The sequence below is a fragment of the Gallus gallus genome, chromosome 2 (assembly GCF_016699485.2).
Source record: "Gallus gallus isolate bGalGal1 chromosome 2, bGalGal1.mat.broiler.GRCg7b, whole genome shotgun sequence".
In the NCBI taxonomy this organism is placed as follows: Eukaryota; Metazoa; Chordata; class Aves; order Galliformes; family Phasianidae; genus Gallus; species Gallus gallus.
In genome coordinates, this window is record NC_052533.1 from 13,000,187 (window position 1) to 13,019,816 (window position 19,630).

At 34.2% G+C, this 19,630-nt stretch overlaps 1 protein-coding gene across 8 annotated transcripts in view; it reads left to right on the forward strand.

Moving 5' to 3' along the window:
* Positions 1-19,178, forward strand: part of CUL2 (cullin 2) — a 46,040-nt gene extending 26,862 nt beyond the window's left edge. For 6 of the 8 annotated variants that reach the window (XM_015281337.4, XM_040680323.2, XM_046921735.1 and 3 more), the window contains 15 exons: positions 748-844; positions 945-1,055; positions 1,930-2,092; positions 3,240-3,364; positions 4,947-5,054; positions 7,550-7,609; positions 7,995-8,123; positions 8,213-8,299; positions 8,801-8,953; positions 9,344-9,421; positions 10,425-10,491; positions 11,226-11,428; positions 14,197-14,298; positions 15,004-15,120; positions 18,575-19,178. In XM_015281337.4, coding sequence (XP_015136823.1) covers positions 748-844; positions 945-1,055; positions 1,930-2,092; positions 3,240-3,364; positions 4,947-5,054; positions 7,550-7,609; positions 7,995-8,123; positions 8,213-8,299; positions 8,801-8,953; positions 9,344-9,421; positions 10,425-10,491; positions 11,226-11,428; positions 14,197-14,298; positions 15,004-15,120; positions 18,575-18,706 — 1,732 coding nt within the window. In that variant the 3' untranslated portion in view covers positions 18,707-19,178. The remainder of the gene's footprint in view (positions 1-747; positions 845-944; positions 1,056-1,929; positions 2,093-3,239; positions 3,365-4,946; positions 5,055-7,549; positions 7,610-7,994; positions 8,124-8,212; positions 8,300-8,800; positions 8,954-9,343; positions 9,422-10,424; positions 10,492-11,225; positions 11,429-14,196; positions 14,299-15,003; positions 15,121-18,574) is intronic. The other 2 variants (XM_046921738.1, XM_046921748.1) reach the window with 1 other exon arrangement.
* The last annotated feature ends 452 nt before the right edge of the window (positions 19,179-19,630 follow it).

The following is a 19,630-nucleotide window of genomic DNA, read 5'->3' on the forward strand; positions in this document are numbered from 1 at the left end:
TGGAAATGACACATAAATATGTATATATATATATTTTTATATATACTTAAAAAAATGAAATTACAACTACTGACATTTATGTATACTTTGAAAAAAGTAATGTTTTAATCCTATTTACCAGTGGAAGTTAAGCAATATTTTTTATTTCTTTGTCAGGTGTATGTGAAAGGTGGTCTTTTTTTAGTACAGTTCATGTTTCAAGAACACCTCTGTTGTTATGAGAGGGTCTGTTATTTCCAGTCTTTGTAATAGGGTGAATATTGACATGAGTATGCAAAAAACTTTTAAAATGACTTTTGTTTTCAACTGAATGGAACTAAAGAAAACATTTTTTTCATTTGAATTGGGTCATTCGAAGCTAAGAAATTGACCAGAAAATGTAAGGTTTCCTTTTCCAATGTATGGTTAAAAGTCATGCCAAGTACATTGTTCTATTTGATATCTGCATGTTGATTGAGTAGTAGATATTCAGAAAATAATGTATTATGCTTGGCAAAAATGATTTTCTTTGGCAGGGGTGGGAATGTAAAGGTTTATGAATTGCCATCTCAACTTATATAAGAGAGAAGGAAGAGTGTTTTAATTACTTAAAGATAATCTTTATTTATTTATGTATTTATTCTTCTATTTAAGCAGAGGAATTTACTGGAAAATATTTCTGTCCAATGCTAAGTTACTTCATTTTGCTATCCAATTAATTATGCTAGATAATTGCATTCTCATGAATGTTTGTTTTGCTTATTTCAGTGATCGCTGTGGAGAAGACCCAAACCAGAAAGTAATCCATGGGGTTATTAACTCCTTTGTTCATGTTGAACAGTATAAGAAAAAATTGCCCCTAAAGGTAGATACGCATTTCTGATTTATGTTGTTCATTGTGAATATTAACGTAGCATATGCATTATTTGCCATTATTTGCCCTTTAAAAAAAATCTCCCTTTTAGTTTTATCAGGAAATTTTTGAGTGTCCTTTTCTGAATGAAACAGGGGAGTATTATAAACAAGAAGCTTCAAATTTATTACAAGAGTCAAATTGCTCACAGTACATGGAGAAGGTAAGAGATTTCTTCTGTACACATGCAATTATTAAAATCTAAGATTATTGATTCATGTTTTCCCTGTTATTTTCCTATATTTGTTCTTTCTTATGTGCTTTCTTGCAGTTTGAGATAATTTTGATGACATGGTTTATTTAAGGATAGACTACAAACTTTGCCTATGAATAGCTAGCTTCAAAATAGTTTATAACAAATAATAAATCAGTTGCATGAAAGGTAAAAATAAATACATATAGATATTTAAAATAAACACCATCAAGTGGTCATTATTATTTCCTCAATTCCTTTCTTTTAGTTTTGTCTGTAGTAGCATAAGGTAAGAGTTTTAGCAGTATAAGGGTTAAGGAAGATTTTACAGTAATTACTTACAGAGCATTTTCTAAAATTGCGTATTCCAAAGTCGGTTTTGTTATATTTTGCACTGTGGTCTATGTAGTCAGTTTGTAGTTAGATTACTTGTAACTTGTACTTTGTTGAGAAGGAGGAAATTAATACAAGACTAAGAGTCAGTCCTCAGTGCAGTGGTGCTCTCGATAAGAAGACGAAGGAGTTGAGAAGGCTATGAGATTGCTGGTAATTGTAAGGAGCACGAGCTAACACTTGAACACCTGAGATGAGATTCAGGACCAGGCTAAGACTTCAATTATTAGACTTCTAGTAGCATCTGACCCTAGTCAGAATTCCAAGTAGAAGTTCATAGTGATTCGGTAACTTCCTGTTCCAAAAGAACAAATTTAATTTTTCAGCATCCTGGGCAAGTATTTTTTACCTTCTGTTATTTGTGGCTCTTATTCTACATATTTATACTGTTCATGGTTCTACACTGTTTGTTAGTATTTCATCTGCTCTCAGCTTGAAAACTTATTTGTAGGTTTTAGGTAGATTAAAAGATGAAGAAATGCGGTGTCGGAAATACTTGCATCCCAGCTCATATGGTAAAGTGATTCACGAATGCCAGCAGAGAATGGTAGCTGATCACTTGCAGTTTCTACATGCAGAATGTCACAATATTATCAGACAAGAGAAGAGAAATGGTAAGATTCACTGATCTCAAAAAGCATGGAGTGGTTGTTGTTTTATTCATTTAGCATTTGCAATTAGCTTTATTCAGTGACCTTTGATTAATGTGAGCATTTTCAAATAATATACATTACTTATCTAGAAAACTCAATTAAATTCCAAATGCTATTTATCTTTTACTGTTTAATTCATTATCATTCTTCCAAAGATACAGTCAAAACCTTCTTTTTCCACTTGCCTGCTAACAGGCCTTCTTTTGGCCAATACTCTTCTCCTTTCCTTGTCTTATTCAGTTTAAAAATACGCTAAAGTTTTATGTAGAATGGATCGTATTTTATGCTTGTGTTTTCATTTGTAAACCAATGGCTCTGTCTTTACAGTTTTCTTCATCTTTACTGGGCAGGTCAGGACTGTAAATCTTGGCTTCTTTTAATAGCCACTTTTTATTGTCTTGAATCTTTTATGACCTCTCCTCCCAAATCCTTTTTACAGAAGCAGATGTTCTTACAGTTGTATTCCCTCCTAACTAAAATAAAAAATACATTTCCTGTTGACTACATGCCTTCTGGCCTTGAAGGAATAGCTATTCTTGCACGAAGGATGGTAGCTATTATCTGAAACAAATTATTTTTCACTGTTAAATTGAACATGTGTGTAGTAATAGTGTTCAGATTCCAGACAGTTATGCACAATTGATCAGACTTTTTTTTTTTTCTCATAAAACTAATAAAAATAGCAGTTGCTTATTTTTCATCTTTTCTAACCAGTGAAAAAATTCAAGCCACCTTTGGAGGAAAACGTAAAGTCAAGAAGACATCAAAACTAGTCTTAGTCAGCTGCTGCTAGGGGAGATTTAGAGAAGCAAGGGACTAAAAATAAACTAGCATAGTACTTTTCCTTCCCAGACTACCTCTCCTCTTGGAGTCTGTCCTAGATAAGTAGTATTGGAAGAGTAAGGGAGCCCCAGTGGCAGTAAATACTGATATCAGCCCTACGCTTTCCTTTTTTTCTTTTGTCAGTGATTCAGTGTATGTTGTTTCTTTTCTTTTTTTCAAAATGGTCTTGTTTCAGTGTTTGAAAGTTGTGTGAAATTATGATTCTATATTAAATGTTGATTTTTAGTGTTTCTAAACATATTCAAAAAATGTATCTCTGTTACAGACATGGCAAATATGTATACTCTACTTCGTGCTGTGTCAAGTGGTTTACCTCATATGATTCAGGAACTACAAAACCATATCCATGATGAGGGCCTTAGAGCAACCAGCAATCTTTCTCAGGAAAATGTGAGTTTTCTTAGGCAGCTGAAATCACCTATTTGATTAACATTCCTAATGAAATGTTTACCCTTTTTCTTTTTAGTCTATTATGTTCTTTAATTTTGTCTATATGAAATTGGTTTGGAACGTTATGGATAAATTGTACTTTCTAATCAGCAATCCTAGCTGTGCAACACATATCTATCCTGAGAGTTGATTGTTGTGATCTAACCAGAAGCAACTACAAATAGATACTTTTCATTATTCCTTGTTTAGTGCTGTTATGGCAAGTAGGTCCTTTTGTTGTACGTATTTCTTTTTTGCCCAAGTTTCACTAAGTCAGTGGCATTTGTTGATCTGGTATGATAGTGACCATCAATACCACTTAGTTTAATCGTGTGTTATTTGTAAAAACTTGACATCCTGTCCTGATTTTGGTGTGGTGTTTCTCACAAGTAGTTTTGTAGTTTCATGTTTGCATGTGAATTTTGAAAATAGTATAGCTTAATTGCTCTACCAAAGTGTTTCTGTTAAATTTTTTTTTCAATTCATGTGTATTTAAATTATGCAATTAAATTGTTGTTCCTCCAGTATTACTGTTTATGGAAAAAAAGCTTCCATGTGGCATTATATTTGTACATTTATACATTTTGATGTCTACATCTGTAAAGAATAACGACTTTGGCTGCTCAGTTTCTGTATATAAAAATACATAGATAGTAGCTGTTGTAAATTACCTTTTGTTAACTCCACAGGAGTCTACTTACTCTTTGTAACTTGTGTACCTACTGAAAATGTACTGGAGTATTTAGTAGCTTTTTTGCTTTCAAGAAATTAAATTTACTGAGCATATTCTTTCAAATGAATACTGTCTACACAGCGAAATGAATACAGATCCAAGAGAGTGATGAGCATTCACAGTGTTACGTTGCTAAAAGCAAAATGTGAAATCCTTAGTTTCGCTTTGTGCTTTGGCATCAAAACATTTTTTGATGTGTCACCTGAGAATGCACTTAAATGATATGAGTGCATTGCACAGTCTTATACTGCAGCCTGCTATATTGTTTGCGTAGGGACTCCTTGAATTCACATTAGTTTTTTCCATACAAAATGTTTTTGCTGAAATGTGATACACTAAATTTGATTGGTAACTGTTATGGTTAAGAAGGTTCAAAGGTTTCATCCTGCTTTCTATCTCCAGGATCTGTATGCAGGAGAAGAAATATTTCACTAACTCCAGCAGCTGTTTCAATCAATTCCTGTATTTATGTCTTAGCAATTTTCAAAATGCTGATAGAGGATATGAGAATATTATGGAAAAGATTAGAGAGCATAAGAGCTGTATACACTCTCAAATATATTATTGACTGGAAATATAGCTATGTAATTTTTATTTTCAAAACATGCTCAAGCACGTTAGTGCAAGAGTATGACACTGCAGAAGCAATCCACTCAGAGACTTTATTATCAGTGATTTTAACTTTTATCAGAAAGAATAGTTAAAAAAAAAAAAAACAGTACAACCAGTGTAGCTATAACTATGTTTGTGTATAGAAAATATTCCTTTTCTTAATAACTGGCTTTCTCTATTATCTTGCTTTTTTTTTAGATGCCAACTCAGTTTGTGGAGTCGGTTTTGGAAGTACATAGTAAATTTGTTCAGCTCATCAACACAGTTTTGAATGGTGATCAACACTTTATGAGCGCCCTTGACAAGGTAACTTTTACTTACAAAATCTAAAGAAAAATTGAAAAACAAAATGTGGAACCTTGTTCCAGGCTCACCAGAATTCTTCAGGGCACTAATGCATGTTTACTGATAGCGTTCTCATGTAGTTTTTCTAGTTGGGAATTGAAATACAGTAGAAGAACTTTCAGCGTTAGGGAAAAATACAGGTACAAAGAAAACCAGATTAATACTTAACACTTTACTGAAATTTTACTGAAGACGTTTTCATCAAAAAGCAGAACACAAAAATGGAGCTGACCCATTTAATATAAATTTAAGTGCAGAAAATAGATAAACTGTGGTTTGGGAGATGTTTGGCAGCTCAGCGAAAGATTTTCTAGTCAGCATTGGTGAGTCTGCACCTGGAGTACTGTGCCCAGTTCTGGGCCTCCTAGTACAGGAGAGACATGGTCTTCCACACAGTGGACTCTTTCAGGATGGTAAAGGGAGTGGGATTTGTCTTCTCTGAAGAGAGGCTGAGGGAGCTGGGACTGTTCAACCTGGAGGAGGGGAGGCCCAGGGGAATCTTATCAATGTCTATAAATACCTGAGAGGAGGATGCCAATGAAGATATAGTCAGGCTCTTTTCAGTAGTGCCCAGTGCCAGAAAATGAGGCAATGGGCACAAACTGGAACACAGGAGGTTCTGTGTAAACAACAAGAAGTACTTCTGTACTGCGCAGGTAATGGAACACTGGCACGGTTTGCTTGCAGAGGTTGTGGGATCTCCTGCTTAGAATGATTCTGAAAAGTTGCCTGGATGTCGGCCTGGGCAACCTGTCTGTAGGTGGCTCTGACTGAGGAGGAGTGATGAGTGATGACTGTGGAGGGCCAGATGACCTCCAGAGGTCCCTTCCCACCTCAATGATTCTGTGATAATTCTGACATAAAATCTGTATTTGAATTTGTTTCCTTAATGGTTAGATTCTGAATGCTGATAGTGTTGAAGAGTAGCTTTGTTTAGATAGAATCATAGAATCCTTGGAGTTAGAAGGGACCTTTAAAGGTCATCTAATCCAACTCCCCTGCAATGAACAGGGACATTCACAGCTTGATCAAGTTACTCAGGGCCTTGTCCAGCCTGATCTTGAATGTCTCCAGGGACAGGGCATCCACTACATCTCTAGACAGCCTTTTCCAGTGCCTCACCACCCTCACTGTAGAAGACTTTTTCCTTATATCTGACCAAAATCCACTCTCTTTAAGCTTGAAAGCATTTCTCCTTGTTCTGTCACAACAGACCCTGCTAAAATGTCTGTCCCCTTCTTTCCTGTAGCTCTTCTTTAGATACTGAAAGGCCGCTATCAGGTCACCTCAGAGCCTTCTCTTCTCCAGGCTGTCCCAGTTCTTTCAGCCTGTCCTCATAGGAGAGATGTTCCATTCCTCGGATCGTTCTTGTGTTCCTCTGGACACTTTGTGCAAGCTGACTGCAAAGATTATCTAAAAACTGTTATTACTTCTGTTGCTGACAACAGTTGTCGAAGAGACAACTACAGTTGAAGTTAAATAAGCATGATTAGGGAGAGAGACTTGCAGCACTTCCTTGTGAAATGCGTAGCTATGAAGATATTAAAGATAGCACTACTAATTGTTATAATTTCTGTAACAGTTTGATTCTGCAAAATATTGCAAGTTCTTGTGAGATTGGATGGTTCCTTCTCAAAGAGGAACACATTATCTAATCCATCTAATTTTCCAGTCTGTACTGGAAACATCATTTTATCCTTTTCCTGGAGAGTGAACTTATTAATTTCCTATCTATAATTTTAAGCTACAGAGTACATACATTTCATTACTGTTTTGTGGTATTCTTTTTACGTTAGCTGGAATTTATAGTTAAGAGTCTTATTCAAAGCTTTGGATGAATTTCAGCCAAGGTTAGTTTGGAAAGACATAGTGATGAATATGTAAACTATTGAATTGAAAGGTAACCATCTGTATCTGTGCTATTGAGAAATTAATTACGTAGTATTTTTAAACATGCTTGTTCCAGTACTCTCATGCATCTCAATTACAATTAATCGTTTACCAGAAGGTGGAATAGTATGAGATTAACGACTACTTATACTGGCAGATAGGCAATGTAGTTTTTCCTGAAGTACTTCAATTCTTTACTTCACTATCCTTTATTACAATAGATATTTAAGATCTTAATGTGTTGCCAGTTATCCATTATCAATATCAAAATCGCTGATGTTGTCTCCAGTATCATTACAAAATAGAGCTCTAAGCTTCAGATTTTTGTATTTGTAATTAAATAATTCATTCTTATGTCATTGGCATTCTTGGGACCTTGTCAAATACTGGAATGTTGAGGCTTTGTACAGAAAACTTGTTTGTCAGCTCTTCTTTATAATAATAATTGTGAATAATTGGAATTGGGGAATGTTGTTTACCTGAGCATTTTTTGCTTTTTTAAAGATTTCAATGTAGTAAGTTTCAAATCATTTCTATTTTTTTCTTTTGTCTAAATTCACATCTAGGCTCTGACATCAGTTGTTAACTACAGGGAGCCCAAGTCAATCTGCAAAGCACCTGAGTTGGTAAGTGATTAGTATTACTGTAGAATGTAGTAATACTTTATAATGGTCAGATGAGTCGGCATTCGGGATCGTCACATGTATATTTATTTCTCTTACAAAATTATCCTCATGTAAGTATCTCAGTAGTGATTACTTAACCCACACACACATACACATTTTGGGGGTATGCAAAAAAAAGTGGTTCTGTTAAAATATTTGCATAGAGTTTGTGGTTTTGGTGGATCTAGTTTCTATCTTTTACACGAGTACAGCTTGTGTAGTAGACTATGGAATTACTTTCATGTAGAGTTTACTTTCATGTAGAGTTTAAGAGTATGTTGGCATATGTATTTTCTCAAGCTTGACGAGTAGGTTTGGGTTTGTTTTCTCTTTTTTTTAACTTGAGCTGGCCAAGTACTGTGACAACTTATTGAAGAAGTCAGCGAAAGGAATGACAGAGAATGAAGTAGAAGACAAACTTACAAGTTTCATTACTGTTTTCAAGTACATTGATGACAAAGATGTATTCCAAAAGGTAACTCTCGATATTGAAATTTAAACAATATGTGAAGAATGTGGCAATGCTTTTAAGAATCCTCATAACAGTTTCTTTTTTCCATACAGTTCTATGCCAGAATGTTGGCAAAAAGATTAATTCATGGTTTATCTATGTCAATGGACTCTGAAGAAGCCATGATTAATAAACTAAAGGTAATGTAAGCACTGTTATAATGCAAAATAAAAAAGTGTAAGAGTATGTAATGTTAGGAGGAAGCAGCAGAGGGTGCCAGAGATAACTTAGCAATCAGTAGATTACATTTCCAGTAATTGAAAGGAAAACTTCATTACATCGTGAAGTATCCCTCATATGTTTGAGGTGTTTCATTGTTTTAAAAATTTTGAGATACCTTTATGAAGCGTGTTTAAATACCTCATATTTATGTTGGAAAAGCACCAAGCAGCCTATTATAAACCAGCTTTATCTTTTAGTTTTATAAAAATAAAGTTGTTTATACAAATTAATGAATAGAAAGTGGAATTAAGATAAGTTTCATAATTTTCTCCTGTAATGCTTGTTATAACTATTGTTAAATACTTTAACACTTCTGCCAAATAGATTTTCATATTAGAGTAGTAAATGTATGAATGCGCATTATTTGTATAATAAATGTTGTTTCACAATAAAACTTGTTAACAATATCTTTTTCACAGCAAGCCTGTGGTTATGAATTTACCAGCAAGCTTCATCGAATGTATACAGACATGAGTGTTAGTGCTGATCTCAACAATAAATTCAACAACTTTATCAAAAACCAGGACACAATTATAGATTTGGGGATTAGCTTTCAGATATATGTTCTACAGGTACTAATGTATGTTTATTACTGTTGAGTTATTTGTATTTCATTTGTATGTTTTGATAATAAGTGAAATATTTTTCTAACTAGAAATACTTCTTGTATGACACGTTGTGATCAGTGTGGAATACTTTGTTTTCATAGTTTGTCTTTTTAAAATTAACTTGTTAGTATACTAACCAGTAGTGATGTAAAATGCCATGTGTTTTTAACTTGAATTAAGATCTTAATGGGGGATGTGTAATGACTACTAAAAAAGGAGCGGTAAAACTTTTTGTCTAAGTTGATTGTCTAATGACAGTATGCACTGTAAATCTGGTCAGTAGCGTTACATTTTTTTATTAAAGTATACACAGTATGAAAATGTTAATACTTTTATTTTTCCTGATACCCTTAGGCAGGTGCATGGCCTCTAACTCAGGCTCCTTCTTCTACATTTGCAATTCCTCAGGAACTGGAAAAAAGTGTACAGATGGTAGGTTAGTAGGAGGCTTCTTGTAAACATGTGGAAATGTAAAAGAACACTGAAAACAAACAAACAAACAAAAAACCCCACCAAGATCATTTTAACAGAGAAAAGCCTGAGCTGTTTCATTTTGTTTGTAATTCATGGCTACTCTTTACTTGCTCTTTACTTTGCATATTTCTTTAAAGTTAACGTTGATAATTCTCATAGTAGGGGATGCTTCAATTTTCATCAATTTTTGCCATCAATATAACTTTGAAATGATATTTCGTAAGTCATGAATGTGTGCTTCCTTATGGAAAATGGTTTTGGTAGCTTTCAAAGTTTTGCATGATTGACTGCAGAAATTCAAGAACTCTTAGTTATATTTTGATTTAGAGATGTTTGCCATCTGGGTAGTTTTATCTAGCCTGAAACTCAAATTGGAAGAGTGACTAATGTTATACTTGCTTTCAAGCTTGCTTTTTTGAAATTATCCCCTAAAAATTTGCAGAGGAATGTAAGGCGAGATTCAACTTGAGAGTTGTTGTGAAGCTGAATGGTGGAAATACCTGTTAAATAAAAGTTTATAGTTTTTGATAAAAAACTCAGTGAAATTGGAAATCAAAGCCACAAAGTATATGTTTTCATATGGAATTGGAACAAACAGAATAAGAAAATATGAGATTGATTGTTAGAAACTCCGAAGAGTTCTGTTGGATTCAGCAGAGTTAATACTTCAGAACACTACTTTTTAGCTACAGTGTTTTAGGATTTGAGAGTATGAATGTCTCAACAATCTTTCCTATTTAGTCATCAAGCGGTATGTTAATTTGTTCAAGTAGTTTGGTAAATGATGCTCTGTCATTGCCTGTCTTCCAAAGGAAGTTGCAATGATAGACTCATCACCAATGATGAATCCAGTGTGTTGAACATGAAACCAGTGTTTCTTCACTGGAGTGGTGGTGTGATGATAATAATAAAATATATAAGTTTATATGTGTGATTAATTGAAGGTCATTTTATTTTTCAGTTTGAATTATTCTACAGTCAGCATTTTAGTGGAAGGAAGCTTACTTGGTTACATTATCTTTGTACAGGTAAAAATAAGTGCTTTGCTGAACATGCTCTATACAACTGACAATTGTTGGATGTCTTTTTCAAATGATGATACACATTGGAAGTAGAACATTATGCTGCATCTTAAGTCAGTTGACTGTTTTTGCATCATGAAGTAATTTATGTTGTGAAGTAATTAATATTTGCTGCTTAGTATTCCCCAAGTTTATGTTTTGTAAACTTGCCTATGTTGTCTGTGATTTATTAAATACAGGGAAAACTCAAGTTATACATATATAATGGGCGTGCTTCATTGACTTCTAAAGAAAATGACGATATTGTGATTTTTTTTTAAAGACAAGTCTTTTATTTTGTTTTTAAATCTTCACTTGGAACGACTTTCCAGTAATGACTATTCCATGATTCTGTGTAAGCTGTTACTAATTGAAGCTTGCACATTGCAAACCATTGAGGCTGTTTGGAATTTCCTTGTTTTATTACTATAAATTATATTATGTTATTCAGATTCATCTCTTTTCTTGTGTTCTCCTAAAAACACTATTGTTGTAGTATTTGTTATTAATCAGAATTCATTTTTTGCAACCTATCTCCTATTTATGTAAAATTAAAACATCAATTTTTGTATTCCCATGCCATATGGAGATGTGAATTGCAAGTCTGGAATTGCATGTGCGTAAGAACTATATGAGCTATGTTTCAGATGATATTTCATTGCATTCAGCCAGTTTACAAAATATTGCTTGTATCATTATAGGTGAAGTAAAAATGAATTATTTGTGCAAACCTTATGTAGCCATGGTCACAACATACCAAATGGCAGTGTTGCTTGCCTTCAACAACAGTGAAACTGTCAGTTATAAGGAGCTTCAAGACAGTACACAAATGAATGAAAAGGAACTGACAAAAACCATCAAATCCTTACTCGACGTTAAAATGATCAACCATGACTCAGACAAGGTATGCAGTAATGATATAAAAATGTTTAGTGTTCTCAGTGTTGTGTTTCTACTGTTTGTTGAGGTCTTTCTAATACAGAAGAATTTGTTTTGAACTGTCTTACTGATCTTGTGAACAATTGTAAATCTGTATTTATAAAGAGACAGGAAGAAATTAGACTGTGTTTGTGAGGTTGTGACCCTTCTGGACGCCCACTTATGCGACCTGTTGTAGGGAATGTGCTTTAGCAGGGGGATGGGACTTCCAACCCCTGCAATTCTGTGATTCTTTAATTCTGTTTGTTCTTTTGCCTCTAACAGCAGAGTCTGCTACAAAGGTAATAATGTGAGAACTGTTTATTGTTTCTCTTGAATTTCATCCATGTGGCTTTTGGCTCACTACTGTTGGATGAGAATACCCTTTAAATACATGTCTTTAAAAGTTGTAGGACCATAGGAAGGAGCCTGACTGGTACACCAATGAGTCGTAAAGTAATCCTGAAAATAAACCTGTGGCATTAACAGACCGAAAGTAACAGCAGCCATATTCTCCCTTGCTGACACTTTACAGGAGAAGGAGGACAGAGAATAAGGAGGGCTTGTATGAGAGGATTTTGCTGCGTTTTGCCAAACTCTTATCATTCCATGTGTTTCATGGAGTTCCAGTACTATTGGAGTAATATATCGTTTACCTTCTTTTCCCATACAGCAAAGGGCACAGAAGTTTGTCATGTGTGAAACACTGTAGATGTACCTGTGTATACAATACAAACATTAGCATGCACTTCCAGCTAGCCCAGAAAGCCTGAATTATTCAGACAGTATCAAGCAGAAGAAACTGATAAGCTGCTCACATGGCTTACAAGAATAAATCCAAAGCTGCTCTGACAGCTGCTTTTTTTTTAACCAGGAAAATATTAGAAAATGGAAAGTGAGATCACAAGGAAGATCTGATGCTTGGCTGAAGCATAGGACATGCTTCGAATATCTAGAAATGAGCTCAGGTTGGAACAGTGGCTGGGAAGATGTTTTTTAAACCATGAGTGAAATATATCACTGGGAGCTATTACAGAAAACAGTGAGATTTTTTGTAATCTTAGAAAGTTGCCCACTATTTAAAGGATTTACATTTATTTATGTCTATTGTATATGGCTTTACTAGTTTCTTTATGAACATGTTATTGAAGATGGAATGGTATAGCTTTCTAACCCTTTCACCTTTTAATGTTTACCATGGCACTTTCTGGTTCTTTAACTTACAGGCCATTGTATTCAAACATATCTGCTAATTCTGTTTCTTTTGTGCTCCATCCAGCAATTTGAGAGCTGATCTGTATATAGTCTATCAGCTTAAGTATTGAATAAGCCAGTGGCTTAAGCAGTGAAATTAAATATACTTATTTCTGCCTGTAGCTGAGCTACACAGCAAAGTACAATGTGTTATATATGTTATAGTTTGCTTTTGAAAGAAACTTCTGACAAAATCTTTATTGGTTCATTAAAATCATTCTTTTTGAGTTCATGCACAATGCAAGTAAATTGTCTTAGTTTATATTCAACCATGACAGCACAGCAGTGCTAAACTTTAATTACAGCTTATATTTTTAAAGCTTTTGATCTTTGCCCTTTCATGTTAAATTTTCTATATGTTGTCTGGATATTGTATTCTAATAAAGAAAACAGAGTATACAATTAAAAATATTCATTTTGGGTGTATTTTTAGATAAATATTGACTAAGTCTCGTACAGTGTTTGCACTTGAGTCAAGCATAGTTTGGCAAGATTGTGAAGTCTAAGAAGCCCAGTAACTTTCTTCTGCTGGTGATTGGTAATACTTGTACAAACTCTTGCCTGGAAATTGCAAAGGTCTGTCAGGTTGTCCTGGTAGGTGAATGTAAAGGTGTTGGGACTGCTGGGAGCAGTTACCATTCATTGAAAGAAATGGACTTAGGTCTGTGTGGGGGAAAAAAAAAGAGATTCAGCTGAGGAAAAAAAGAGAAATTACACATCATTATGGAACTGCAGTAGTTGCAGTCCATCAACTGTTTCTTCTACAACACAGTAAAATGTTTAGATTTTTTTCTTTATAGAAAGCCAACTTTAGTAATGTTTATGAGTGACACTTGCTCTCTTGATGTTCTGCCATGAATAAATGCAAATCCTACTTTCTTCGCAGGGACAAAATTGTATTTAAAAGGAGAGTGTTTGCAAAAAAAAGTAAAACAGCTGTTCAAGTATTAAAACTGAAACTGTTTTAATTGCTTCTCACTAAAGTGGTTCTTCCTAAGGCTCAGACCAGATATTAGGAAAGACTTCTTTACCAAGATGATGTTAGACACTGGAACAAGCCTCCTAGAGCTGCCCTGTGCCTGTCTGTGTTTAAGAGACATTTGGATAATACTCTTAATGATATGTTTTAACTGTTGGTCTGTCACACTGAAGTAGTCTGTCAGTTGGATTCAGTGAGCTTTGTAGGCCACTTCCAATTGGAACTATTCTGTTCTATCCATAATAGAGACTTACTAACAATACTCATGTTTGTCAGATTTCTTAATAGTGTTTTATAAAATAGACTGCATTTCTATGCTAGTTAAACTGTAGCTTAAAAAACTGACCTGGTTCAAGCGGCTCTTCAACATTTTCAACTGCAAATGTGCTGTAATTACTTGTATGTATTCAAGCTTCTACATGGAATTTTTTTTTAAGAAAACTTATTCCAGCAAATCCTTGCTGCTTATTCTTTTTTGTCTCCGTTTCTATTTTCTTTTTAAAAAAGATTCTTTATTGCAGGAGGATGTAGAGGCGGAGTCTACATTTTCATTAAATATGAACTTCAGCAGTAAACGAACAAAATTTAAAATTACAACATCGATGCAGAAAGACACACCACAGGTAAGTATTCTTTGATGTTTGTAAGCTGAACAGCTTAGGAAGCTTGATTTTCTAAAATTGAATTGATTATAATAGTTTGGTGCAAGCAGATATAGGCTTTACATCACTGTAAAGACATTGTTTAAATTTGCAGCTGAAGTGCTGCAATTTTTTTGGTACTTAAAATATAGGTAGCAAAAGGTAGGATAGGGAATAATAAGAAAAAGATAACAAGAGCTATTTCTCCTGTAGGAAATGGAATTGGCGTTTTACCGTATATAATGAGACTTTTGTTGGTTGTTGTTGGCAACTTATTTCAGAAACAGCAGAACCAATCAAACTGTTTTCCTATGGTTTTGTGTTTTCCGTCAACTAAAATCAGCTCCAATGCTGATAATCCAGGTTCCTTCTGTATCTCTTAGGGCACAGTCTTCTGTGCAATAGATATACATACTGCTAAACTCAATAACTTATTGTAAATTTTGCCTGCTTTTCTCCCTAACAAAGGCACTGCTTTGGATATCTTCTTCCTACCCACCTGCTGACTTGCATGAAATCTGGTAGTTTTGATTTACAGAAGCACATTTTGTGAAATTGAACTTTACCTAGATTGTTGTATTAATTGATCACTTTCAATAAAGTAAGATGATGAGATTCGAGATACTTTTATGATATAATTATTCATCTTACTATATTTAAAGCATTACTTTTCTTCCTCAATTGCAGGAGATGGAGCAGACCAGAAGTGCTGTAGATGAAGATAGAAAAATGTATCTTCAAGCTGCTATAGTCCGTATCATGAAAGCACGGAAAGTGTTGCGGCATAATGCTCTTATTCAGGAGGTAAGATAACATCCTCTTCCTAAGATTTCATGAAAATCTTCATGATTTGGTGAAAATCTTTAGGATAAGTAGGTAAAACATCCAACTGCAAAATTCCCATGTCAGTACTACTACTGCAGTGAAATTCACTAGTGAAAGTCTACATTGAAACATAGTACTTACCTGTGATCATTCAATCCTATAAATATGTCTTAGCACTAAAGTATTAAGCATCTCTGTGCTTGTTCTTTCCTGTTGGCTGCCTCTATGCCTGCAGATGTTGTATCCTGTAAGAATCACTGTTAGAACTGTAGGTTCAATCGAAGACACCTGAGTATGGATATTTTAGACATGAAATTTCCACAGAAGCACTTAGGCAATTTTGCACTCTAATTGTAAATTTGGATTTTGTTCTAATTCATGGCTTACATTTTAAAAGTTGTGTGAGTATGTAGCCATGCTCTTAATCTCCTTTTTATCTTAGGTACTACAATTGTGTAGATTTTTTATATTCTAGATTAGTGATCTGTGAACTGTCATGAGCTGTCTGGGAAAAAGGTGTTTTGTCTTTCATTTTTCTCCCACTTTTCTATCTGTGGTAGTTGCCTGCCTGATTGCATTTCTTGTTCTGACCTAACCTTTGCTCATACCAACCAGTTCCTAGTTTTGGTTTTCTCAGCCTTCCAAGACATTCTTGTGTCTCCTGAGCTTTGCTGGATAGCCTTAGAGCAGACTGGTAGGAGAGGGTTTCCTGCTTTATTGGACCATTTTGAGCATGGAGGTGGAGAGGCATTCAGTCACTTTAAGATCTGTATGCTTTCTATCCTGTGGTAATGAAGGAAATAGTTACCACACCTACCAATTAATTTTAATTTCCTAAGTGAAATAAGCAGCTGAATAGAGCTTGTAAGTCCATGCTGACTGGTAATGTGAAACATCTGAAAGGTTTTGATTTTGAAGTAGTGCTTCTACACAGATGCCCTGAAAGCAAGCTTTCTTTTAGATGTCTGATTTTGAACATCTAAAAGATGAGGAAGCATAGGTCCTGACTACTTCTCAAAATCCTTGGTTATTTGATCTTTTGTTACTTAAACTCATGCGATTATGATGAAATACTCTTAAGATTTTTCTCTTAAAGCTAGAAAATGGTAGGCAAGCCCTGTTTTATCTTTGAAAATACATTTTTCCCTGTATTCTCAACTTCTTAGAAAATATTCAAGAGACTTGAAACCAGTTTTAATGATGGAAGAGGTTACATATTTTGACAGCTTAGAAACAAAAACTCCTGTTTGTTTTTTTCCCTCTTTGACTGATCGAGGAGGCACTGATGTGCCTCAGATGCATTTTGCTCATGCAGTACTCTTGCAGAATACTACAGTCTGTTAACATCAGGAGCTTTTTCAGGTTTTCCAATAAAAGTGGATATTTTGACTGCTAGTTAGCTTAAAAAACAGTAGAGAATAAAGTTGACACTCCATTTATCTATCACCAGCTGCATCAACCTGAGTTATATTTTTTGCCTTAGCTTTTAACTAAATTTATGACACCTGAAAATCATACTCATCTAGTCCATAGTTCTCAGTTTTGAATATAACTTACATTCTGGGTTAATTAGAACGTTTAAAACTGATGGTTAGACTTCTAAATAATTATTATCTATGTTGCTGTGTAGCATGGAGAATCACTGTAGATTTAGATAAGCAACCGTGCAATCTCAAGCAATAAGGTGAAACTGTACAAAAATCCCTTAGAGTTAATTTTTCCACATTTTTAGCTGTCTGAATTAGTCTGTGCCAGTCTTTTATCTACTTCAGTTGAACTGTTACTGGGGCACGAGCTAGATTCTTTAAAATTTGTTAAGTTTCTATTGTACAGTCTGAGATACTGATGGACTCTTGGGCACTTCTGAAACTGTCACCAGGTTGTAAATATAAAGATGAAAATTTCATGTTAGGTGAAAATTTTACTTAGTTACATCTCCATTGAGCTCGGTAACTTCTTTTGCTTTATGGTGTATGAATAAGCCTAGATTGCCAAGTGGTTTTGGGTTGAACATGCTTAGCTTTCTCATTAGAGCTTTGTGGAAACTTCTATTGAACATTTAGAGTATGCATAATTTGACTGCTCCGCTTCCTTGTTTTTCCAGCTAGCCTTGTGTGAAGTGTTTATTAACTATCAAGAGCCTTTTTATTTTTTAACACATTCTTTTGTGACATTTTTACTAATTATAGTAATGTACACACTCACTTCTTGTTACATTTATCATAACGTTTATGTATTTATTAATAACAAATTCACTTAGAATTTTTAGTCTGACTTCCTGAGCGGTAAGAATGAGTCTTTTGAATGGAAGTCTGTCTACTATGAATAGTTAATATTTTCTTGCCTCATTAATGTTTGGGTTTTTTTCCTGTGATACAAGAGCAACATTATATTTTTGGTAGAGATTGGACTGAAAAATTCTGAACAAATCAGAGCTAACAGCCTTGATTGTTAGCTTTAATTCTAACAAACTGCAGGTTGAGGTGTCCAAGAAAATACTCAGGGTCCTCAGAATACTCCAGATCCTTGAAAATTTTATTTTTCAAATGTGGCTTCAGTAGGATAAGTTGCATTTTTAATGCATTTAAACTGCATTATTAAAAAATGAATAAGCTCTTACTACAACATTCTAGTCAGATTTTTTGGGAATTTGCTACTTTTATCAGCTTGCATGTCAGTGACTATAATGTTATAACATTAACAGTGACTATAATGTTCTAAAGAAAACACAGAATTCTATTAAGTGGAAGTGTCTTCTCCATACCTTTATGATAACAAAGTGATGATGAGGAAAATTGGGTTGAACTTTAGAAGTAGTTTTGGAAAATAAAATCAAGTGAAATTTAATCATTTATAATTGTATAAACTGTTACAAAAACTAAAATAAGCACATTCTTAGGTCTTTGTTTTCCAAATAAGCCTACTGTAACTTGAAGGAAGGTTGGAGATCCATAAGTTACATATTCCAAAACAGCTGAACTATATAAACAGAAACAAAAGGTTCTCAGTCTGGGAAAACCTCGCATAAAAGAAACAGCTGATTTTATAAAGCTTTCACTTTGCTTAAACTGTGCTATAGTAATAAGAGTGAAGAAATACATTTATGTTAGATTAATTTTAAGTTGAATATTCACTTCTCCCAGGACAAATTAATCAAGCAAGAGAACTGAAAAAAAATCTGTTAATATGCAGTCAAACTGAACCAATGAGTTAAACAGTCAGTTTAAGTGTTCTGACACTAATGTACAGGGATGCTTTGGCTGTTGTAAATTAACTGTCTTTGCTTTATATAATTCTGTATTTAAAAGTAAACTGAATTTTGCCTGAGAGCACTTAGTGAGCTTTTGTGGGTTTTGTTTGTTTGTTTGTTTTTTGTAGCATTAATAACTGTTGTAAATAAAAATAACATATAAAATATGTCTTTCTTTTGCAGGTAATTAGCCAATCAAGAGCTAGGTTTAACCCTAGTATCAGCATGATTAAGAAGTGTATTGAAGTTCTGATAGACAAACAGTACATAGAGCGAAGCCAGGCCTCTGCAGATGAATACAGTTATGTAGCATGATGTTGCTATCCTGCAGGTATGATTGTAAGGAGATCATTGCTGTCACTGTTTGGTGTGTTCCTGTGGGAAGAGGCAGGCCTGTGCCTCCATAATTGGTCACTTGGCAGCCCCCGTTTTTCTGCTGTTTACAACATCACCAGTGCCATGTCATGAGCGTCAATGAAAATGCCTATAGATATTTCAAGCTCATGTCATTATGACATTTCTTAAAACTTTACTAAAAGAATGAGTGAAGTATTGCTGAGATGTGGAAATTTGGTTGGGTACCATGCTTTTTTTTTTTTCCTCCCCTTTCACGTTTGCAGTTGATGTTTTTTAATGTATCTTAAGACAAAGTTAAAAAAAAAAAAAAAAAGAAAACCTAAATATTGTAATATGACAGATAACCTAATAATTGTATCTACATTAAAGAGAAAAAAAAAAAGATGAACATGATACTGCTGCTTGTCAAATAAAAAAAAAAATAAAGTTATATGATGTGTCTCTCGTCATTCTAGAAATGAATATAACATTAATGTCTTTAAATATTCAGGCTGGGAAGAGTAAAAATAACATGTGCTCAGGTGTTGAATAACCTTCTAAGTATATCTGTCATAAGAAATCATTTATGTAAAAATGAGTGACAGGTATGTTATGTTTGATGTGAGTGTAAAAAAAAATGACCTATAGTTAAGTGCACAGCTCGTTTCCTTGAGGTTAGGCTAACTTCTTACATTTTTACTGCCTGAAGGCCTCGTCTGTTTCTCCTAATCTCACAAGGGAGGAAGATACTACAAGAGAAAATAAACAGATGTTTGAGGGAATTTAACTTGCAAAGTTCACAGATAGGAATGATGATTGTAAATATTGAAGATATGGTTCAATGGATTGTGAAACCACCCTGTTACTGGGAAAGAATATAGCAGACTGGTTGGTAATTGAAAA